Here is a 26173-nt window from a genome sequence, read left to right on the forward strand (position 1 = left end):
TCGGTTCAAACGAACGATTCGTTCACATCAGCCACTGCAGCCACCCGTCGATGGAGGAGCGGTTCTGATCTCATCTGGGCTACTTACAAACATGCTGCTCGATAAAACCCGCTTTCCCCTCAAAATCACCCGATCGAACGACTTGATTGATATGTGAACCGATTCAGGTAACGCGGTTTATTTACATGTATGCGTTGTGTTTGTGTGTCCAGATCGGTCAACTGTCACTCGGGCTGCGTTCTCAAACATAGCGAGCTGTCTTCGTAGACAGCAATCTGAGGCTTTATAGTTTCAAATCAAAATGTGATATTTGCTAACACATTATTTTGAGGCATATTAGACACCAAAACATGTTAGTTCCCTGATTAGTATTGTCCACAACATCTTTGTCATTGTCCAAGTGCGCTATATAGTTAGCGAGCGCAGTAGATATTGAGACACTACCACAGTCCCGCATTGCGGCCTGCTACAGTCAGTGCACACAAAGCTCTTTAAAACGAACTATTAAATGATTTAGAAGAAGGAATGATCGATGATTGACAGCTGTCATTTGTTTGTTTTGAAGCGCTCATAAGACGATGTATCTGACTGATTCCCGCTAAAGCTGAAAAAAACGTCAAATACTAATGTTACTGCAGATGTGATATATTTACCAGGTTTATCAATTAGCAGGGAAGGTAATTCTGTTTTTATTCTAATCTATTTGAATGTTTTTAGGAATAAATTGGTGGTTTTAATCGCAGTGACCGTTGGGAATCAGTCTGTGTTAGCTTAGCTAGCGAGCTGCTAATGGACCGTAGCCTTTCGCCCTCTGGGATAAAATGAGTCTAATTTGCATATAAATTGCCTAAGGGCGTAAAATGAATATCTAAACATGAATGTGGAAGTTAGTGTTCGGATTTAAAGCTTCATTGACTCGTATCTGATCGGTTAGCATAGAGGCTAACAAACACAGCGGCTACGGAAGTCCAACTGAAAACCTCAGGTAGATAGGTGTGTGTGTTTGTGTAATTTTGTATTTAACTTTAAATTATTAGACGTATATAAATAAATACATGCACTATAAATTAATATACATAGAATAATATAAATACATACATTAGTATTTGAGTCTTTATTCTGTGTGAGACATTAGCAGTGTTATTCCTGAGGGTTTGAGATGTTTCTGGCGTGGCTCCATGTTTAAAGGTTTTGTTCTAATGTTATCAGATCTCTCAGATTGTGTGTAGATCAGGAGGAGGACGAGACTCGTGGGGAGCGTCTGTGTAATGTCAGGGTTGGGAGGTTTCTCTGTGATTGGTTAGGTTTGGGTTTGTCAGTCGTCTGTTAAGTGAGAATAAACTCACTGAGAGTTCCTCGTGTCAGATGAGCTCAGGATCAGGTGATCGATCGACACACATGACATTCTGTGATGTTGTCCAAACACACTCCTGCATGGTTTGACATCACTTCTCTGTGTGACAGAGACACTGATGTCTGATAAGAGGAAGTTTGTTATGAAACACTACAGGTGGGGGACCCAAAATAGTCCTTTTATAGGACAGTTATGGTATATGTCATAATATAGCTTTATTTACTGTCAATTATATGCATTTGTGTGTGTGTGTGTGTGTGTGTGTGTGTGTGTGTGTGTGTGTGTGTGTGTGTGCATATATATATTTACAAGTTGTATTGTTGTATACACACACATACATGTTTAACTTGTAATTTTTAAATTTATATTATTTACTTATTTAATAGCTACATTTAAATTAAATATAAATAAGTATGTGTGTGTGTGTGTGTGTGTGTGTGTGTGTGTTTACAACTTGTACATTTTTAAATAAATAATAAAGCAAAAAGATAAAATTGCACTTTATTTTTAATTAAATATAAATTAGTTTCATGTATGTGCATGTATAAATAAATTAAAAAAATGACACTATATGTATGTATATTTTATATATATATGTGTGTGTGTGTGTGTGTGTGTGTGTGTGGTTAAAGATTAGTTTAAATAATTATAATTAACTAAATACTTAAAGAATATTAAATGCAATAGAGTGTCTACTTTACTTTTTCAAGTAACTTTTGTGAAAATAAAAAGCCAAAATACGGTCAAAATCATTCAGTTTAACCAATACATTTATGTCTAAATCAAACAACATGCTTGTTCTGATGTATTAAAATATATCAAATTTTAATGCCTGACAGTATTTGTTGTTTAATGATCTGTTAATGTAACACTTCTGTAAATCATGGTAAAAATGTATCTTTATTTTATGGTCAGATAAAAAAAGACGCATTCTAATGTTCAGCTATATCACACTTGTATTGCTTGATGCTTGAAACCCCCTTATTATCTTCGACCTGTGTATGTGTGTGTGTGTGTGTGTGTGTGTGTGTGTGTGTGTGTTTATACTGTTCGTCCTAAAATAGAATTAGAAATAAAGTGTTGGGTCTTTCCTCAGGCCGCTGTGAGATCCGGTAGAAGTCGTGGTCATGTACTCTGAGTGGAGGTCTTTACACCTGGTGGTCCAGCACGATCAGGGTCACCTGAGCGTCTTACACTCTTATCCAGCCGGCGTCGGGCGAGACGTGGCGAACGCTGTGGTGCGGCCGCTGGGAAACATTCTCGGAGGAGCACAGAACGAGTGCCTCCTCAAGACTGACAAGGAGGTAAGGAGTGTGTGTGTGTGTGTGTGTTTGTGTGTTTCATAACAACCCAGTTGACATGTTTGAATGAATTCAGACGTGAATCCTGTTAACTGTTAACTTCTGCTGAGCTCAAGGTGTTTGGGTTTGAATGTTTGTTCATGTGCAGTTTGACTGATATTCATTTCCTCCCAAACCTGCAAAAGGTTCATTTGAGAGCGTTTACCAGCCATAAATATTTCTTGCTGGCAATGAAACTGTATTTTGCATTGGTTTTCATTTAAAAAAATGTACTTCTGAGCTATATCTAATTTCATAATTATTTTTCCAAATGTAAAATATCCTAGCTTTCAAATAAAAAAAAAAGATTTTATGTAAATCGCGTTTACTACTGTAAATGAAATCTGTTAAATAAATTTGCCTTGCCTAAAAATATATTTTTTCCAGCTGGAAATTAAATTATTTAGCAGTTTTTTTCACTTGCAGGGTCGTAAACCCCATATTTCATATTTTATATATTTAGTGGTGTAATATTTCACAAACAATAGAGAAAAATAAAACATAAATGGTTTTGTTAGTAGATGTTGTGTATCAAATTTATATACCATCAGACCTAAAATTTGAAGCCATTAATATAAATGGATTAAATCATCAAGCACCTAACATCCCCGTCTTTTATTTTTTAGCTAAACACCTAAATGTAATCCACAGATCGTTTTTATTTATAAATCCAAAACTGCTGCTTTAAAAACCCATTTTACTGTCGGTGAATTAACTCTCTGTATTAGACTACAAACTGACTTCTGTTTGAAGTAAACCATGCAAGTTCCTAATAAAGTTAGGTTTTAGTAGGAAGTTAAACACCAACGCCGTTCATTTGCATAATTTGGCTAGAAGCAAAACACACTGGGACACTGCTCAAGTTACGCCCCGGTGTATAATGAGAGACATGCTGTGATGTTATTAAACCCTTGTTTAGTTCTCGATCTAGGTGGGTTTCTGCACTGCTTGAACTCCTATTTTGTGTGTGTGTGTGTGTGTGTGTGTGTGTGTCTGAATTTCATTGCATTGTGAGTGTGGTTCCTGTAGGCTTCTGTGTGCTGTGATAAGAACAGAGGAAATCCTGTCAGTTCCCTCTCAGACTCTGATTTTTGTTTTTCTTGACCTCTGACCCAGCTCATTGCTGTCCGTGGTGACCGATGCTGTTTGGAAAATAAACCTGTTTAATGCATTTCTTTTCTGTTTCATTCTCAGACGTGCACGAGAGGGTCACCAGATCGGTGATCCATCTCAAACCGGTTTAGGAGGTCATCTAAAGCTGTGCTTGTCGTCCTCAGGTGAAGTGGACCATGGAGGTGCTGTGTTTTGGGCTGACGCTCCCGCTGGATGGAGACACGGTGAAGTTGTGTGTGGACGTCTACACTGACTGGATGATGGCCCTGGTGTCTCCACGAGACTCTATACCCCAGCCCATCATCAAAGAGCCCAACCTCTACGTCCAAACCATCCTCAAACACTTGCACAACCTTTTCCTGCCCAGGTGTGTTTGGCACGTGGTTACCCATGATGCACTGTGCACATAAACTCTTCCATGACTGCATTGATGTTATACTCTACACTATCTACAGTATGTGCCCAGTAGTATTCTGGATTGATGTCGTGAGATTAATTAAAAAGATTAAACGTTTACGCTTTGTATTGATGATTTCATGAATGCTTCTTTCTTTCAGACCAGAGCAGTTCAGTCTGGTGCACTTTAAATTGTGTCAGCAAGTGCTGTCTGCGGTGCAGAAGTTGGCTCGTGACTCGTCTGGAATGGCTAGAGAAACATGGGAAGTGCTGCTCCTCTTCCTGCTGCGCATCAATGACACGCTGCTGGCTCCGCCCACTGTGGGAGGTGCGTATGACAGCCGTGAAGTTCTGTCTTTAACTAGATTTTACATTGACTGACAAACAAATGAGAGAGAAGGTTTTGCATCTAAACAAACTGCATTTTGTGTGCAGTCTGGACATGAACCTACTTTGATGTAATTGTGTTTACGAGGGCAGAAATGTTGCTTTTTTTTAAATCATCCACACATTACAGTGCACTTTTGTAGCTTTTATGCTGCTAGCATTATTCAAAATGTTACTTTTTCTAGGTTTCTTACACCAAAAGCTGCCATAGTTTGTCATGCATGACTGGTTTCAACCTTCACATTGTTTTAATATTTCATGTGCTAAAATAATAACCAGTCAGTAACATTTCTGGTTTTAAACCGGTCACGTGCATTATGAACACCAGACTGTGTGACGGGTGTCGCCGCTCGTGTCTCCTGTAGGAGGAATAGCAGAGAAGCTGGCTGAGAAGCTGATCAGCGTGCTGTTTGAGGTCTGGTTCCTGGCTTGCACACGCTGCTTCCCGACGCCGCCCTACTGGAAGACGGCCCGAGAGATGCTGGCCAACTGGAGACATCACCCTCCGGTGGTGGAGCAGTGGAGTAAAGTCATCGCTGCGCTCACGTCCAGGTACATCAGGCATGCATCATCACTTCAGCTTGGTTTATTTTCTTGTTCTATAGTTTATTTAAAAAGGGACAATACTGCACAGTGTTGAAGAGCAGACGATAACGGTTTTCTAATAGTGGTCAACCGATATATTGCCAAGGCCGATATATCGGCTGAAATTTGAATTTTTTTTTATATCGGCATTGGACGATCTTTTTTTTTTTTTTTGCTTGGCCACGGGACTTTTGTTTTGACGGCACTGAGAACATACAGTTCTCATGCTCTCTCTCTCTTGTTCGTCGTCGTCATTAACAGTTCTGTCTAATACCTTGGCTTTATTTGAAAAATATGATTCCCGATGCTCAGTAACTTTCCCAGAATACTAAGTGTCCTGTTGGTTACATTGTTTACTTTATTTTTTATTATATTTTAATAATTATTAATGTATTTGTGAAAAATACTGTCATTTGAATAACAAGCATGTTTTTTTACAAATTAATTTTTTAATCAATTATCAAATTATTTCAAATTTCTTTAATATTTATAATAATAATTAAAAAAATCATATCGGCTTTATATCAGCATTGGCATCGGATGTCAAAAAACACATATCGGTCGACATCTATTTTCTAGCAAATAAATATTTAATACAACTTTAATATACTTTTATATTATATTTTATATATATTTTGTTAAATAAATTTTTTTTTTTAATAATGACTATGGCATTTTTACCACAAATTACTGAAATGTCATTTAGTGCAACCATGATATTTCATAAACCAAGAAATCTTGTTAGGTGTATCTAATGAGCCTTTGGTGAATATCTGAAACACAAATTCAAAAACAGAAAGTTTTCTGTCTCTTCATTAAAGGTCAAGGTAACCAAAACTTTACCAAAGATCCGAAAAGGTCACAAAGCCGTAGGTTTAATCTCCAGTGATCTTTTGACCTCAGGATGTTGCTATATGTGAGCCTGTACCACATTTTTAGGGCTCAAGCCTGGAGGGCGAGAGGCCTATTGTTTTCCTTAGGATTATTTTTAGGGCTCAAGCCCAAAGGGCGAGAGGCCTATTGTTTTCCTTAGGATTATTTTTTATTATTATTATTATTATTATTATTATTATTATTATTTTTTTCCAACGTCTCGGGGGCTTTTGGGGCCCTTAACGTGCTTAAAAAGTCTTGAAAATTGGCACACAGATTGGAACCTGCGGCCATTAGGGCCGGGCAGAGACTGATACACGGGCGTGGCACAGGGGCTCTACAGCGCCCCCTGGAATATGGAGGGCCATATATCATACATTCTTGCTCGTAGACGTATGAAACTCGGTACACATATAAATCTCATCAATCCAAACAACTTTTGTATTGCATATCATAGGCTCCGCCCAACAGGAAGTTGGCTATTTAGGGTTTAGTATTCAAATTTTTCGTCAAAGTTGTGGGGGCTTTTGGGGTCCTTAACATACTCAAAAACTCTTGAAAATTTGCGCACACTTTGGAATTGGTGGCCTTTAGGAGCCTGCAGAGGCTGGGACCCGGGCGTGGCACAGGGGCTCTACGGCGCCCCCTGGAACACAGTCAGAAATGTTGATGTATAGCTCACACATACTTGCACATATTCATATGAAACTCAGTACACATATAGATCTCATCGTGCCGAACAACTTTCGTATTGCATGTCATAGGCTCCACCCAACAGGAAGTCAGCTATTTAGAGTTATGTAAAAAGCGCATGCTCTGGAATTTTAAATACTTGTCATAGGTTTTTTTCTCGATTGCCGCCAAACTTGGTCAACATGATCTCAAGACATTGGGGATGAAAAATTGCCAGGGGATTTTTGATATCTCGAACGGTTTGCTCGTGGCGAGGCGTTGAAATTATGGCGAGAAATGAGAAACAGGAAGTGTCTAATACCGTCCACATACATTTCCTGATTTTAATCAAACTTCATCAGATTATTCGTTGTATGATGTCGATCGCATATATGTGACTATTAGGAGTCAAAGTTATAGCGCCACCAACTGGCAGAAGGAAGTGTGTCATTTTCAAAATGATTTGAATTCAGCATCTTATTATTACTCGATTTGCTTCAGACTTCATCAGAATAATGTTAAAACACAGCCGATATAAATCTGCAAGGGGGATATTGATATCTAAAAAATTGTTGGCGTGGCAACATGTCAAACTGGAATACTTCTCAGGTGATTTTGAGGCAAATAACATACTTAGAATTTCACAAAACTCTGAACACACATCAGTATTTCTGATAGGAACTTAAATTGTGAATGGATTTTGGATAGCTTGAATGGTTTTGCCGTGGTGATTTTTTTAAATGACCTTACAAAGGGAATCATTATTGTATTTTTAAATTGCAGCTTCCAAACACGTCAAAGAATTTTTTCATACAGATGAAAAAGTCATTCTGAGGAAATATGCATAGTTTAACGACTTTACAACACTGTATGGATAACAGAAAATTAAAAAACTGTCAGACATCTCATCTCACTCTGTCCCTCTGTTTGAGTATGTGTGCTTCAGACTTCCATTGTCTGAGAGAAATTGCGCCCCTACAGGTGCAATTCCCGGACTTTTACTTTCACTTTTAAATCGGTTAAAATACAAATAAATACTTAGATTTAATTCACACTGACAAGCTAAACCAACATATCTGATTATTACCGGTTCAGGGCTCATGGATAAATTATTTCTGGCCAGAGATACGTGAGAAATAGGAGAGATGAATCACCGCTGTGATCACGAGCGTCTGGAGTAAAGAGCTCAGAAAAAACGAATTTATTCCTGTTTTAAAGCTTTTAAAAATAAATTATTACAGCGATATCACACAATCAACCAATTAGAACACACCAAGAGCTAAATGCAGATGTTTTTGAACTGTTTGTGTGAAAATGAAATATTTGTGGCTGCCTATCTGAAATCACTGCCTCCGATCAGCGCGTACAGTGTCGAGCTCAAAACAAACGAATTTATTCTTGTTTAAGAGCTTTTTTAAATAAAATATTACCACAAATGCACACAATAAACCCATTGTAACACTACAAGAGGTAAATGCAGGTGTTTGTGACCTGTTTAAGTGTGCAAGACTATTTGAAAGCGTGACTGGCAGAATAACATATCTCTTGAGCTGCAGGTTTCTGTCTTTCGTCGTACGAACGAACACATCACGGACAAGATTATTTCAAAATACATAATAGCTTGGCGAATATAAACGAAAACAGCCACGTGAACATAAACTGGATCTACTGGATTTGAATATTAAAGTGACCACATTTACCACTTGCTTCTGTCTTCAATTTTAATCTATATAAAAAAGGAAACTCATTCGACTTGGCTGCTTTTTTAATGTGTGCGTATTTATTTATTTACCTTTTTATACATTTTGTATAATTTCATAGTTTGTGTATTACAATTATAAAAACAAAAATAAATTTAGCCACTCACATAGAAATAGCTTAGGCCTTAACCTTTTTCTGTCAGTTTTAGGGATTTTTAAAAATCCTAAAAAAAACTTATTTGTGCTGCAAATAATAATTTCAAACTCATTTGATACTGACCTATGACATCCTGTGACATTATATTTATTTGAATTTACATAATCTCATGGATGTAACAGTAAATCTGTTCAGCTCACAGATCAATACTAAGCTGTAATGCAAGCAGAACTTTCACAAATGCTTATGAGTCATTTAAGGATTTGATAACACTGTAAAATAATGTCTAATTTGTTAACATTAGCAAATTCATTGATAACACTTTATAATAACTGCACTCATTAGTAAATAGTCAGTTCATGCTTTATAAAGCCTTGTCCCAATATTAATAGTCAGTAGTAAGCAGTTTATAAATACAGCTATAAATAGCTTGTCCTTGGTTTATAAGCACATTTATTAAAAAGGAGAGTAAAGGGTCAGTTATCTTCCTATGAAAAATAAAAGATAAAAATAAACAAACAACAACACAGATTGATACAGAACTCAGAAATTTTATTGTGGATTTATGATAAAATCAGCCTGTAAATGAATTCATACTCCTCCTCATACTACTCCATACTCCTTTTTCAACATGATGCCAATATACTGAGATGTTAAATTGTGAATGGGTTTAGGATAGCTTAAATGGTGTTGCCATAGAGATTTATTAAAGTAACATAAAAAATACAATAGTTATTTTACTATATCTTTAAAATTTTTCATTGTAACTCTTCATAATTTTTTATATAAGTAGAAGTCCTCATTTGAAGGAAGCACAGTAAGTTTCATAGCTTTATCATTTTCAAGAGCCAGCATAAAATTAAAACTATCATAACTTATAAATCAAGCTTGCAATTCTTAGTACCTATAATGGCCACCAGAGGGAGCTATAGGATTACTTTTAAATAATTATTGGAGAAACGAGTATGATTTAAATAATTTATAGAAATCTTTCAAATAAAATAATATGTATTTTAGGAATTTTACTGATAAAATGACCCTCACTTAATTAGAATAACAAGCTGAAGTATTGTGAACTGTATATTAAGAATAATTCTTAATAGGCTTTATGGACAGATACGTTTTAAGTGACTCTTGAAGGTTCAGCACCACATCCTCTTTTACCACTGTTTAAAGAATTAATCTTACAGAACAGGTGTGAATGAATTTTGGATAGCTTGAATGGTTTTGTCGTGGTGATTTTTTGAAATAATAGTAAAAAAGGAACCAGTAAAAAAAAGTGCAGCTTCTAAACACTTCAAAAAAATGTACACATAGAAGACAAGTCATTCTGAGGAAATATGCATAGTTTCATGACTATACAACATTATATGGATGACAGAAAATTAAAAAACATACATCTGATGTCACTCTGTCCCTCTGTCACTGTGTGTGTGTGTTTGTGTGTGTTTTAAGTGAATTAGGTGTGAAACTATCAGTGAGCATTTAGTCTCCAGCGCCAACATTTTACAGAACTGCCACTTTCCTGGAGTCTCAGAATTACAATGTGTCAGGTTCTGAGAGATCTAAGATTCCAAAAAATTATTTAATTAGAATACCATGAAGTATTGTGAAATACTATATATTAAGACTTTATATATAGGCTTAATGAACAGATTAGAGTGACTCGTGAAGGACCAGCACCACCTTCTCTTGTCCGATGGTTTGAGGAATATATCTTCCAGAATCCGGGATTAAGATTTAGGAGCTCATTTTTATTCCACCTCCTTTCCTGAAAGTCTGTCTTGCAGAATTGACTAAAAATTAATCTTCACATTAATTCCTAATTCTTTTGCAATTCTTTTGTCAGTTCTTCTTGACCTGTATTTCTCTTCCAGCTTTCCTGGACTATTGCATAGCACTCATAAATGATTAAATAAAAAATACTGGTAGTTATTAAGATTGATATGGTTTGGAATTGGTAAAATGTGCTTGGAAAAAAATCACAATAAAACAATGTTTTAATGTTTAAGTTTGGAATATTAACTGACATGAATGAATGCTATATAAATATTGTTCATGTTAACATAATGTTTATAAATGAAATCTTATTGTAAAGTGTTACTAAAGTTATATATATATATATATATATATATATATATATATATATATATATATATATATATATATTGTTCTGTGAATGTGATTTTAAAGTCTAGATGATTCGGATTAACCCTTTAACTGCCATATCAAGTTCAAGTTCTAGTTCAAGTTCAATTTATTTGTATAGCGCATTTACAACAGCCTCCTGGCTGACCAAAGTGCTTTAACATAAGAGCAAGAATATTACACATACATAAAAATAGACCAGACAAAAAATTTAAAACCACCCATTTCAAAATGTAGCATAACACAGTAGTCAGTACACTAAGGAAAATAAAAAAGTTTTTAGCAAAGATTTAAAAATAGACAAGGAAGGGGCCAGTCTGATCTCTAAAGGCAGGGTATTCCAGAATCGTGGCCCAGCCACTGCAAATGCACGCTCCCCTCTACGCTTCCCTCTATCCTTTAAAACCTCACTGCCAGAGGGATATTGTGAATGCATGTGCCCGCTGGGCACAGTTTACCTGATGCCACCGGGGTGGTGATGGCATTGGTGGCTTGAGCCCGCCATCGCTGCTTGCAGCTATATTTTATTATTATTATTATTATTATTATTTTTTTCTAACGTTACGGGGGCTTTTGGGGCCCTTAACATGCTTAAAAAGTCTTGAAAATTGGCACACACATTGGACCCTGCGGCCATTAGGGCCGGGCAGAGACTGATACACGGGCGTGGCACAGGGGCTCTACAGCGCCCCCTGGAATATGGAGGGCCATATATCATACATACTTGTACGTAGACATACGAAACTCGGTACACATATAGAACTCATCAATACAAACAACTTTCGTATTGCATATCATAGGCTCCGCCCAACAGGAAGTTGGCTATTTAGGGTTTATTATTCATATTTGTCGTCAAAGTTGTGGGGGCTTTTGGAGTCCTTAACATACTCAAAAACTCTTGAAAATTTGCACACACCTTTGGATCTGTGGCCTTTAGGAGCCTGCAGAGGTTGGGACCCGGGCGTGGCACAGGGGCTCTACGGCGCCCCCTGGAACACAGTCATTAATATTGATGTATAGCTCACACATACTTACACTTATTAATATGAAACTCAGTACACATATAGATCTCATCGTGCCGAACAACTTGCGTATTGCATGTCATAGGCTCCGCCCAACAGGAAGTCAGCTATTTAGAGTTATGTAAAAATCGCATGCTCTGGAATTTGATATACTTGTCATAGGTTTTTTACTCGATTGCCACCAAACTCGGTCAACATGATCTCAAGACATTGGGGATGAAAAATTGCCAGGGGATTTTTGATATCTCGAACGGTTTGCTCGTAGCGAGGCGTTTAATTTATGGCGAGAATTGAGAAACAGGAAGTGTCTAATACCATCCACATACATTTCCTAATTTTAATCAAACTTCATCAGATTATTCATTGTATGATGTCGATCGCATATATGTGACTATTAGGAGTCAAAGTTATAGCGCCACCAACTGGCAGCAGGAAGTGTGTCATTTTCAAAATGCTTTGAATTCAGCATCTTATTTTTACTCGATTTGCTTCAAACTTCATCAGAATAATGTTAAAACACAGCCGATATAAATCTGCTGGGGGGATATTGATATCTAAAAATATTGTTGCCGTGGCAACATGTCAAACTGGAATACTTCTCAGGTGATTTTGAGGCATATAACATGCTTAGAATTTCATCAAACTCAGAACACATATCAGTATTAGTGACAGCTAGACACTGGCAAAAGTTCATAAGAGGGCGTGGAAGAGGCACTCTATAGCGCCACCTTTTGTCAAAAGTGAGGGGGTTAGTTTTAGCTACAGACACCAAACTCAGTACAAAAATTGTTCTTATCAAGACGGACAACTTTCTAATTCACAGTCATCAGCTACGACCAACAGGAAGTCGGCTATTTTGATTTGAATGTGGATTGTTTTTTACATTTAGCTGTGAATTAATGCATACTGCTCAGAGGAGAGTAACACTATACACACCAAACTTGGTGTACATGTTGAAAAAACATTGAGGAACTTAAATTGTGAATGGGTTTTGGATAGCTTGGATGGTTTTGTCATGGTGATTTTTTTAAATGACAATAAAGATGGAATTATTCATTTTCCTGCATTTTTAAATTCCAAACACTTCAAAACCTTTTTTCATACAGAAAAAAAGTTATTCTGAGTAAATATGCATAGTTTCATGACTTTACAACACTGTATGGATAACAGAAAATTTAAAAACTGTCAGACATCTCATATCACTCTGTCCATCTGTTTGAGTGTGTGTGCTTAGACTTCCATTGTCTGAGAGAAATAGTGCCCCTACAGGTGCAGTTACCGGCAAAAAAAAGGGAGGAGACTGTCTTTTGGTTTCACTTTTAAATCGGTTAAAATACAAATAAATACTTGGATTTAATTCACACTGACAAGCTAAACCAACATATATGATTATTATCAGGTCAGGGCTCATTAATAATTTATGTGTGGTCAGTGATACGTGAGAAACACGAGAGATGAATCACCGCTCTGAGCAGGAGCGTGTGGAATGACGAGCTCAGAAAAAAACGAGTTTATTCTTGTTTTATAGCTATTAAAAATAAAGTATTGCAGCGATATCACACAATTCACCAATTAGAGCACACCAAGAGCTAAATTAAGATGTTTTTGAACTGTTTGTGTGAAAATGAAATATTCGCGGCTGCCTATCTGAAATCACTGCCTCCGATCAGCGCGCACAGTGTCACAAGTTCAAAACTGACGAATTTATTCTTGTTTAAGAGCTTTTTAAAATAAATTATTGCCATAAATGCACACAATACACCCATTATAACACAACAAGAGCTAAATACAGGTGTCTGTGACCCGTTTATGTGCGCAAGACTATATGAAAGCGCGACTGGCAGAATAACATATATCTCTCGAGCTGCAGGATTCTGCCTTTCGTCGTAAGAACGAACACATCACGGACAAGATTATTTCAAAATACATAATAGCTTGGCGAATATAAACGAAAACAGCCACGTGAACATAAACTGTTGAGAAATAAATCTGAAGTGGATCTACTGGAATTTAATATTAAGTGACCGCATATACCAGCTGCTTCTGTCTTCAATTTTAATCTATATAAAAAATTAAACTCATTCATCTTGGCTGCTTTTTTAATGTGTGTACGTATTTATTTATTAATTTGCTCTAACAAGACTTAATCTATATTTAATTAAATCAATTACATTTTATTTTACATTTGATTTTTCCATTTCTGCATCTAAACGCCTAAAAACCTAAAACATGCTCTATTATACTATTGTTAGCAATTTCTTTATCGTCCAATTCATCTGGTGTACACACTTTTATTTTCATAATAAACTTGTTTGTTAGATTATACACAGTTATAGTGGTCTATAATAAATATTGACAGGTTTTATTCAAGCTGTTTAGAATGATTGCCGTAGGCTAATTTTTTAAAATGTAAATCCAAAAAGAAAAAAAAAATTAAATAAATAAAAAACATTGGAAAAGAATAACTTGTACTTTTTTATACATTTTGTATAGTTTCATAGTTTATGCATTATAGTTATAAAAACAAACAAATTTAGCCACTCACATAAAATCTTAGGCCTTATCCTTTTCTGACAGTTTTAGGGATTTTTAAAAATCCTAAAAAACCTTATTTGTGCTGCAAATAATAATTTCAAACTAATTTGATACTGACCTCTGACATCCTGTGACATGATATTTATTTGAATTTACATAATCTCATGGATGTAACAGTAAATCAGTTCAGCTCACAGATCAAGACTAAGCTGTAATGCAAGCAGAACTTTCACAAATGCTTGTAGGTCAATAAAATCATTACAAAACACTTACAAATCATTTAAGGGATTTGATAACACTGTAGAATAATGTCTAATTTGTTAACATTAGTAAATGCATTGATAACACTTTATAATAACTGCACTCATTAGTAAATAGTCAGTAGACAGTCATGCTTCATAAAGCCTTGTCCCAATATTAATAGTCAGTAGTAAGCAGTTTATAAATACAGCTATAAATAGCTTGTTCTTGGTTTATAAGCACATTTATTAAAAAGGAGAGTTATCTTCCTATGAAAAATAAAAAAAATAAAAATAAACAAACAACAACACTGATTGATACAGAACTCAGAAATGTTATTGTGGATTTATGATAAACTCAGCATGTAAATGAATTCATTCTCCTCCAAGAAGACACAAGTAGTTCACACCAAACTGTTTTAACATGAAGCCAATATACTGAAGATGTTAAATTTCGAATGGGTTTAGGATACCTTAAATGGTGTGGCCATAGCGATTTATTAAAGTAACATAAAAAAATACAATAGTTATTTTACTATATCTTTAAAATTTTTAATTCCAACACTTCATAATTTTTTATATACGTAGAAGTCATCATTTGAAGGAAGCACAGTAAGTTTCATAGCTTTATCATTTTCAAGAGCCAGCATAAAATTAAAACTATCATAACATATAAATCAAGCTTGCAATTCTTAGTACCAAAAATGGCCACCAGATGGAGCTATAGGATTACTTTTAAATAATTATTGTAAAAACAAGTATGATTTAAATCATTTATAGATATCTTTCAAAGAAAAATAATATGAATTTTATGTATTTTACTCATAAAATGACCCTCACTTAATTAGAATAACAAGCTGAAGTATTGTGAACTGTATATTAAGAATAATTCTTTATAGGCTTTATGGACAGATACGTTTTGAGTGACTTGAAGGTTCAGCACCACATCCTCTTTTACCACTGTTTAAAGAATGTATCTTACAGTACAGGTGCGGATGAATTTTGGATAGCTTGAATGGTTTTGTTGTGGTGATTTTTTGAAATAACAGTAAAAAAGTAACCAGTAAATGTCTTTTATTTTTTTAAGTGCAGCTTCTAAACACTTCAAAAAAATGTACACATAGAAGACAGGTCATTCTGAGGAAATATGCATGGTTTCATGACTATACAACACTATATGGATGATAGAAAATTAAAAAACTATCATACATCTGATGTCACTCTGTCCCTCTGTCACCGTGGGTAATGTGTGTGTGTGTGTGTGTGTGTGTGTGTGTGTTAAGTTAATTAGGTGTGAAACTATCAGGGAGCATTTAGTCTCCAGCGCCAACATTTTACAGAACTGCCACTTTCCTGGAGTCTCAGAATTACAATGTGTCAGGTTCTGAGAAATCAAAGATTCCAAAAAATTATTTAATTAGAATACATGAAGTATTGTGAAATACTATATATTAAGACTTTATATATATGCTTTATGAACAGATTAGAGTGACTCATAAAGGACCAGCACCACCTCCTCTTGTCTGATGGTTTGAGGAATATATCTTCCAGAATCCGGGATTAAGATTTAGGAGCTCATTTTTATTCCACCTCCTTTCCTGAAAGTCTGTCTTGCAGAATTGACTAAAAATTAATTTTCACATTAATTCCTAATTATTTTGCAATTATTTTTGTCAGTTCTTCTTGACCTGTTTTTTTTTTCTTCTTCTTTTCTGACCTCATGACCCAGTCAGCATTTTTGTACAATGGTCAAGTCTTAACTTATCCATTTCTGTATTGCATTTGTGTTTGATATTTCTCATGGGTATTACATAATTTTCGACTTTGAGTTAAAACAGTTTGAGTTCAAACTCTTTTTTAGCGCATTTCATCTGTAAAAGAAAACATGCCTAATAATTCTGCATATGAATATAAGGAGTTTTTCTCTTCCAGCTTTCCTGGACTATTGTATAGCACTCATAAATGATTAAATAAAAAATAATGGTAGTTATTAAGATTGATATGGTTTGGAATTGGTAAAATGTGCTTGGAAAAAAATCACAATAAAACAATGTTTTAATGTTTAAGTTTGGAATATTAACTGACATGAATGAATGCTATATAAATATTGTTCATGTTAACATAATGTTTATAAATGAAATCTTATTGTAAATTGTTACTATCTATATATATATATATATATATTGTTCTGTCAATGTGATTTTAAAGTCTAGATGATTCGGATTAACCCTTTAACCGCCATATCCTTTAAAACCTCACTGCCAGAGGGATATTGTGAATGCATGTGCCCGCTGGGCACAGTTTACCTGATGCCACCGGGGTGGTGATGGCATTGGTGGCTTGAGCCCGCCATCGCTGCTTGCAGCTATATTTATTATTATTTTTCTTCAAGGTTTCGGGGGCTTTTGGGGCCCTTAACATGCTTAAAAAGTCTTGAAAATTGGCACACACATTGGAACCTGCGGCCATTAGGGCCGGGCAGAGACTGATACACGGGCGTGGCACAGGGGCTCTACAGCGCCCCCTGGAATACTGAGGGCCATATATCATACATACTTGCACGTAGACACACGAAACTCGGTACACATGTAGATCTCATCAAACCAAACAACTTTTGTACTGCATGTCATAGGCTCCGCCCAACAGGAAGTTGGATATTTAGGGTTTAGTATTCATATTTTTCGTCAAAGTTGTGGGGGCTTTTGGGGTCCTTAACATACTCAAAAACTCTTGAAAATTTGCGCACACTTTGGAATCTGTGGCCTTTAGGAGCCTGCAGAGGCTGGGACCCGGGCGTGGCACAGGGGCTCTATGGCGCCCCCTGGAACACAGTCATAAATGTTGATGTATAGCTCACACATACTTGCTCGTATTAATATGAAACTCAGTACACATATAGATCTCATCGTGCTGAACAACTTTCGTACTGCATGTCATTTGGCTCCGCCCAACAGGAAGTCAGCTATTTAGAGTTATGTAAAAAGCGCATGCTCTGGAATTTGAAATACTTGTCATAGGTTTTTTTGCCGATTGCCACCAAATTCGGTCAACATGATCTCAAGACATTGGGGATGAAAAATTGCCAGGGGATTTTTGATATCTCGAACGGTTTGCTCGTGGCGAGGTGTTGAAATTATGGCGAGAAATGAGAAACAGGAAGTGTCTAATACCATCCACATACATTTCCTGATTTTAATCAAACTGCATCAGATTATTCGTTGTATGATGTCGATCGCATATATGTGACTATTAGGAGTCAAAGTTATAGCGCCACCAACTGGCAGCAGGAAGTGTGTCATTTTCAAAATGATTTGAATTCAGCATCTTATTTTTACTCGATTTGCTTCAAACTTCATCAGAATAATGTTAAAACACAGCCGATATAAATCTGCTGGGGGGATATTGATATCTAAAAATATTGTTGCCGTGGCAACATGTTAAACTGGAATACTTCTCAGGTGATTTTGAGGCATATAACATGCTTAGAATTTCATCAAACTCAGAACACATATCAGTATTTATGATAACTAGACACTGGCAAAAGTTCATAAGAGGGCGTGGAAGAGGCACTCTATAGCGCCACCTTTTGTCAAAAGTGGCGGGGTTAGTTTTAGCTACAGACACCAAACTCGGTACAAAAATTTTTCTTATCAAGACGGACAACTTTCTAATTCACAGTCATCAGCTACGATCAACAGGAAGTCAGCTATTTTGATTTGAATGTGGATTTTTTTTTTTACATTTAGCTGTGAATTAATGCATACTGCTCAGAGGAGAGTAACACTATACACACCAAACTTTGTCTACATGATGCCAAAACATTTTAAACAACTTAAATTGCCAATGGATTTTGGATAGCTTAAACGGTTTTGTCGTGGTGATTTTTTTAAATGACAGTAAAAATGGAATTATTAATTTTCCTGCATTTTTAAATTCCAAACACTTCAAAACCTTTTTTCGTACAGAAAAAAAGTCATTCTGAGTAAATATGGATAGTTTCACGACTTTACAACACTGTATGGATAACAGAAAATTAAAAAACTGTCAGACATCTCATCTCACTCTGTCCCTCTGTTTGAGTATATGTGCTTCAGACTTCCATTGTCTGAGAGAAATAGCGCCCCTACAGGTTCAATTCCCGGACTTTTACTTTCACTTTTAAATCGGTTAAAAATACAAATAAATACTTAGATTTAATTCACACTGACAAGCTAAACCAACATATCTGATTATTACCGGTTCAGGGCTCATGGATAAATTATTTCTGGCCAGAGATACGTGAGAAATAGGAGAGATGAATCACCGCTGTGATCACGAGCGTCTGGAGTAAAGAGCTCAGAAAAAACGAATTTATTCCTGTTTTAAAGCTTTTAAAAATAAATTATTACAGCGATATCACACAATCAACCAATTAGAACACACCAAGAGCTAAATTCAGATGTTTTTGAACTGTTTGTGTGAAAATGAATTATTTGCGGCTGCCTATCTGAAACCACCGCCTCCGATCAGCGCGCACAGTGTCACAAGTTCAAAACTAACGAATTTATTCTTGTTTAAGAGCTTTTTTAAATAAAATATTACCACAAATGCACACAATAAACCCATTGTAACACTACAAGAGCTAAATGCAGGTGTTTGTGACCCGTTTAAGTGTGCAAGACTATTTGAAAGCGCGACTGGCAGAATAACATATATCTCTCGAGCTGCAGGATTCTGCCTTTCGTCGTACGAAGGAACACATCACGGACAAGATTATTTCAAAATACATAATAGCTTGGCGACTATAAACGAAAACAGCCACGTGAACATAAACTGTTGAGAAATAAATCTGAAATGGATCTACTGGATTTTAATATTAAGTGACCTCATATACCAGCTGCTTCTGTCTTCAATTTTGATCCATATAAAAAATGAAACTCATTCATCTTGGCTGCTTTTTTTAATGTGTGTACGTATTTATTTATTTATTTATTTATTTATTTATTTATTTATTATTTTGCTCTAACAAGAATTAATCTATATTTAATTAAATCAATTACATTTTATTTTACATTTGATTTGTCCATTTCTGCATCTAAACGCCTAAAAACCTAAAACATGCTCTATTATACTATTGTTGGCAATTTCTTTATCGTCCAATTTATCTGGTGTACACTTTTATTTTCATAATAAACTTGTTTGTTAGATTATACACAGTTACAGTGGTCTATAATAAATATTGACAGGTTTTATTCAAGCTGTTTAGAATGATTGCAGTAGGCAAATGTTTTGAAATGTAAATAAAATAAAAAAAAATTAAATAAATAAATAAATAAAAAACATTGGAAAAGAATAACTGTTGTACATTTTTATACATTTTGTATAATTTCATAGTTTATGCATTATAGTTATAAAAACAAATAAATTTAGCCACTCACATAAAATCTTATAGGCCTTATCCTTTTCTGACAGTTTTAGGGATTTTTAAAAATCCTAAAAAACCTTATTTGTGCTGCAAATAATAATTTCAAACTCAAACAGTAAATATTCAGTTCATGCTTTATAAAGCCTTGTCCCAATATTAATAGTCAATAGTAAGCAGTTTATAAATACAGCTATAAAAAGCTTGTTCTTGGGTTATAAGCACATTTATTAAAAAGGAGAGTAAAGGATCAGTTATCTTCCTATGAAAAATAAAAAAAAACAAAAAAAAAAAAAACAAACAACAACACAGATTGATACAGAACTCAGAAATTTTATTGTGGATTTATGATAAAATCAGCCTGTAAATGAATTCATACTCCTCCAAGAAGACACAAGTTCACAGCAAACTTTTTTAACATGAAGCTAATATACTGAAGATGTTAAATTGCGAATGGGTTTAGGATAGCTTAAATGGTGTGGCCATAGCGATTTATTAAAGTAACATAAAAAAATACAATCGTTATTTTACTATATCTTTAAAATTTTTCATTCCAACTCTTCATAATTTTTTATATACGTAGAAGTCATCATTTGAAGGAAGCACAGTAAGTTTCATAGCTTTATCATTTTCAAGAGCCAGCATAAAATTAAAACTATCATAACTTATAAATCAAGCTTGCAATTCTTAGTTCCAATAATGACCACCAGATGGAGCTATAGGATTACTTTTAAATAATTATTGTAAAACAAGTATGATTTAAATCATTTATAGAAATCTTTCAAAGAAAAATAATATGTATTTTACTGATAAAATGACCCTCACTTAATTAGAATAACAAGCTGAAGTATTGTGAACTGTATATTAAGAATAATTCTTTATAAGCTTTATGGACAGATACGTTTTGAGTGACTCTTGAAGGTTCAGCACCACATCCTCTTTTACCACTGTTTAAAGAATTTATCTTACAGAACAGGTGTGAATTAATTTTGGATAGCTTGAATGATTTTGCGTGGTGATTTTTTGAAATAACAGTAAAAAAGTAACCAGTAAATGTCTTTTATTTTTTTAAAGTGCAGCTTCTAAACACTTCAAAAAAATGTACACATAGAAGACAGGTCATTCTGAGGAAATATGCATAGTTCCATGACTATACAACATTATATGGATGATAGAAAATTAAAAAACTATCATACATCTGATGTCACTCTGTCCCTCTGTCACTGTGGTTAATGTGTGTGTGTGTGTGTGTGTGTTTGTGTGTGTGTTAAGTGAATTAGGTGTGAAACTATCAGGGAGCATTTAGTCTCCAGCGCCAACATTTTACAGAACTGCCACTTTCCTGGAGTCTCAGAATTACAATGTGTCAGGTTCTGAGAAATCAAAGATTCCAAAAAATTATTTAATTAGAATACTATGAAGTATTGTGAAATACTATATATTAAGACTTTATATATAGGCTTAATTAACAGATTAGAGTGACTCGTGAAGGACCAGCACCACCTTCTCTTGTCCGATGGTTTGAGGAATATATCTTCCAGAATCCGGGATTAAGATTTAGGAGCTCATTTTTATTCCACCTCCTTTCCTGAAAGTCTGTCTTGCAGAATTGACTAAAAATTAATCTTCACATTAATTCCTAATTATTTTGCAATTCTTTTTGTCAGTTCTTCTTGACCTGTTTTTCTCTTCCAGCTTTCCTGGACTATTGTATAGCACTCATAAATGATTAAATAAAAAATAATGGTAGTTATTAAGATTGATATGGTTTGGAATTGGTAAAATGTGCTTGGAAAAAAATCACAATAAAACAATGTTTTAATGTTTAATTTGGAATATTAACTGACATGAATGAATGCTATATAAATATTGTTCATGTTAACATAATGTTTATAAATGAAATCTTATTGTAAAGTGTTACTAAAGTATATATATATATATATATATATATATATATATATATATATATATATATATATATATATATATATATTGTTCTGTGAATGTGATTTTAAAGTCTAGATGATTCGGATTAACCCTTTAACTGCCATATCATTTAAAACCTCACTGCCAGAGGGATATTGTGAATGCATGTGCCCGCTGGGCACAGTTTACCTGATGCCACCGGGGTGGCGATGGCATTGGTGGCTTGAGCCCGCCATCGCTGCTTGCAGCTATATTTTGAAATTGAGATTTAAGCATCATCTGAAAGCTGAATCAATCATCTCTCCATTGATGTGTGGTTTGTCTGAGATACAACTATTTAAAAAGCTGGAATCTGAGGGAGCAAAAAAATCTAAACATCGAGAAGTCATCTTTAAAGTTGTTCAAATGAAGTTCTTAGCAATGCATATTACTAATCAAAAATCAAGTTGATATATATATATATATATATATATATATATATATATATATATATATAACTTCATGGAATATGATCTTAATATCCTAATAAATTTTGGCATAGATCATTTTGACCCATACAGTGATGCAGGCTGTTGCTACAAATATACTCGTGCAATTTAAGACTGGTTTTATAGTCATTAATTCAGTCAACTGTACATTTATGCTAATGCATTTGACAACATTTATCCAAAGCGAGTTATTGCATTAATCTATGCATTGCCTGCTCTACTGTTTGAGCTACAGCAATCGGTAAACACACAGCGATGCTTTTGTTTGCTTGCCCTTCATCTCATTTGTTTTGTTGTCCACACAGGCTTCTGCGGTTCATGTACGGCCCGTCCTTCCCTCCGTTTAAAGTTCCCGAGGAAGACGCCGGCCTCATCCCAGCGGAGATGGACAACGACTGTGTGTCTCAGACGTGGTATCGATTTCTACACATGCTCAGGTCTGCATCTTCATGTCTCAGTCCGCTGGGTCCTTTCTGATCATAGTTACTTACGTAAGTTGTTCGTTCATCAGTAACCCCGTGGACCTGAGCAATCCCGTCATAGTGAGTTCCACCCCAAAGTTTCAGGAGCAGCTGCTCGGAGGAAACGGCGTTCCTCACGAGGTCATTCAGCACCCCTGTCTCAAACAGCTTCCTCAGATCTTCTTCAGAGCGATGAGGGGCGTCAGCTGCCTCGTGGACGCTTTCCTCGGTACGATCACATTACAAGGCTCTCTTATCAATTGCATTGGTTTTTTTATGCTATTAACATGATACCACGATACCAACCAACCGAGCTACTAATCTCAGATGTTGTTTTAGTTTTGTGGTTTGGTTTTCCTGATCATTTGATTTAAATCTCTGTTGACACCAGCTTTGACTGTTTTTCCATTTCTAGGTGTTGCTGTTTGTAAGAAACTCGAGTGTCGTGAAACTCTGCCCTTTTCTGGTACTTACTCTTAGCCCTTTTTCCTCTGACATGGTGCTGGAAACTGCTTCACAAGTGCATAGTGTTCATTTAAATAACACCAACTCAACATAGTCGCATATATTTCAGTCATATTGCAGTATTGCATATGATTGCAGTGCAGTATTGCATATAATTGCAGTGCAGTATTGCATATAATTGCAGTTCAGTATTGCAATATTGCAAATAATTGCAGTGCAGTATTGCATATAATTGCAGTTCAGTATTGCATATAATTGCAGTGCAGTATTGCATATAATTGCAGTGCAGTATTGCATATAATTGCAGTGCAGTATTGCATATAATTGCAGTGCAGTATTGCATATAATTGCAGTGCAGTATTGCATATAATTGCAGTGCAGTATTGCATATAATTGCAGTGCAGTTTTGCATATAATTGCAGTGCAGTTTTGCAATATTGCATATAATTGCAGTGCAGTTTTGCAATATTGCAAATAATTGCAGTTCAGTATTGCATATAATTGCAGTGCAGTATTGCATATAATTGCAGTGCAGTATTGCATATAATTGCAGTGCAGTATTGCATATAATTGCAGTGCAGTATTGCATATAATTGCAGTGCAGTATTGCATATAATTGCAGTGCAGTATTGCAATATTGCAAATAATTTTTGCAAATAATAATTGTTTTTGCAATATTGCTGATTTATTGGATTTTTGGTTAAATTATAAGTTCAAGAATGTTCAGGCATTTAAAATGAATAGAAAATAAACTTGATTTCATTATTTTCTTCATACAGACAGTATTTGTCTGTTGTTGAATGTAGCAATTAGTTCTTGTTTTTAAGTGAATATTTAGTCAGAATTTAATGTAATTATGTCTGATTATCCACCGTCTTTGTGACCAGATTGTCACATCTCAGTGTACTTGGTTTTGATAGTTCTATCTCATAACTGCACATGCTCTTGGTTTGTTCACAATAACCTGACGTGTTGTGTCCATATGAGTTTCTTACATTTCTTCAGAGGTCTTGTTTTATGTTTTCTCAGGAGTCACAGTGTCTAGGAGCAATATTCAGGACAGACTTCCCTCTATAGGTACACTAAAACTGTCCAAAACTAATCAGTTAGTGACTAACAGAGAACTTGACTACCCAAAACTGATTCTGGAGGTGTTTGGGTGTAACTCGCATATCCTGATTAGGGACATTTTCCAAAATTGTGTTGTAATTCTTCCTTTTTGAGTTTACTGTGTAATGCCATTTTCTTCCCCAGGTGTTGCTGTATCTCGGAACAATTTTCGAGACAGACTCCCATCTTATGGTATTTGATAACGCGCCTCTGACTAATCAAGAGGGAGTTTGATGAGGATTGTAGATGCACGAGGACTTTTAGATCAAAGATCCCTGTGTTGTGGAAATCAATTATTTATTGTTAATTATCTTGTTGATTGCCTTGTTTTTGCTCCCATACAAGTTAAATCATTGCCCAGAATGAATGTGAACATACTTATTGGTTGGCACCCAGTCTAAAATCAAACTAGCATTTAAAGATTTAAAAACCTCTTGAAATTAAAATGTGGCATATTGTTGCTGTCTGTAGCTTTGAGATCATTTAACATTTTTTATATATATATATATATATCTATATATATATATATATATCTATATATATATATATATAGATATATAGATATATATATATATATATAGATATATCTATATATATAGATATATCTATATATATAGATATATCTATATATATATATATATATATATATAGATATATATATATATATATATATATATATATATATATATATATATATAGATATATATATATATAGATATATATATATATATATATATATATATATAGATATATATATATATAGATATATATATATATATATATAGATATATATATATATATATATAGATATATATATATATATAGATATATATATATATATATATATATATATATATAGATATATATATATATAGATATATATATAGATATATATATATATAGATATATATATATATCTATATATATAGATATATATATATATGCGCATGTTTAACAGTTTTAAAATGAAATAAAAACGTAAAATAAAAAAAATAATAATAAAAAAATAAAAAAATAGAAAATTAAAAAAAAAAAAAAAAATTTAAATATTGTAATAATTTGTATATTACAGTATGTATGTATATAGTCAAATTAAATCCTCTGCTATCTAGGAACTTTATGTCATCTATTTAATTCAAATATCAGTCCAGTGTGATGTTGACATAATCTAAAGACTGTTAGATATTTAAAAAATAAATGCCTTTAATGTCCTGCTCCAACTTCATGTTTCTTTAATACGGGGTCTTTAATATCCCATCTGTGAGGTGGAGGTATACATGAAGAAATGGCTCTAATATCAGCTATCAGCTTTCCACTTACAAGCAACTATCAATAAACTCTTTCGGTTTAAATCTTTCTGGAACTTTCTGGAATACAGGATGTCAAGAGTGAGATCGGATTCCTTTGCCGGCCAATCAGTATGTCCACAGAGGTTTTAGGCAAATAGGCAAATTTGAATGCAGGGGTTTCTAGCATTTACTGCCAATCATCAGCTGAGCTGGGATGCTGTAATGCATCGCTAATGGAGTATGTGTCTGGTTGCATTTCATTGCATCTCTGGAAACTTTCGAAATGCTGTGAACAGGTCTCTCTCGCATTATAAGCAAATCTCAGTCACAAACAGTCCTATTTAAGAACTGAACACAATACTTTATAGTTCTGGTCTAGAATAAAAGAATAAGAATTAGGTTGCAACCTTGTTTCTAGACTTAACTAAATATCGTTTGCAAAGGACAAATAAAAATATATAACTTCAGTGTCCATTCAAGCTAATTTTTTTTCTCAACCTGTAACTTCAAGA

General features: G+C 34.6%; 1 protein-coding gene across 4 annotated transcripts; it reads left to right on the top strand.

Annotated features, from left to right (window-relative positions):
* Nucleotides 1-24858, top strand: LOC128016056 (ral GTPase-activating protein subunit beta). 4 transcript variants are annotated; one of them, XM_052600412.1, is made up of 10 exons: nt 1-167; nt 2451-2658; nt 3972-4174; nt 4365-4531; nt 4956-5142; nt 22642-22773; nt 22848-23026; nt 23213-23263; nt 24292-24339; nt 24517-24858. In XM_052600412.1, the coding sequence occupies exons 2-10, from the start codon at nt 2482-2484 to the stop codon at nt 24570-24572; spliced, it is 1200 nt and encodes a 399-aa protein (XP_052456372.1). In that variant the 5' UTR covers nt 1-167; nt 2451-2481; the 3' UTR covers nt 24573-24858. The 4 variants fall into 4 exon arrangements, with proteins under 4 accessions (XP_052456372.1, XP_052456373.1, XP_052456370.1 ...); XM_052600413.1 differs by lacking the exon at nt 23213-23263; XM_052600410.1 differs by lacking the exon at nt 24517-24858 and having other exon boundaries at nt 24292-24509.
* Nucleotides 24859-26173: the final 1315 nt, after the last annotated feature.

Source organism: Carassius gibelio, chromosome A6, assembly GCF_023724105.1.
Source record: "Carassius gibelio isolate Cgi1373 ecotype wild population from Czech Republic chromosome A6, carGib1.2-hapl.c, whole genome shotgun sequence".
Classification (NCBI taxonomy): Eukaryota; Metazoa; Chordata; class Actinopteri; order Cypriniformes; family Cyprinidae; genus Carassius; species Carassius gibelio.

Excerpts from the sequence above, each read along its gene's own strand:
- LOC128016056 (XM_052600410.1), top strand. The coding sequence starts at position 2,482 with ATGTACTCTGAGTGGAGGTCTTTACACCTGGTGGTCCAGCACGATCAG. Across the intron at positions 5,143-22,641 it reads ATCGCTGCGCTCACGTCCAG|GCTTCTGCGGTTCATGTACG; the intron begins GTACATCAGGCA and ends TTGTCCACACAG. Across the intron at positions 23,027-23,212 it reads CCTCGTGGACGCTTTCCTCG|GTGTTGCTGTTTGTAAGAAA; the intron begins GTACGATCACAT and ends TTCCATTTCTAG.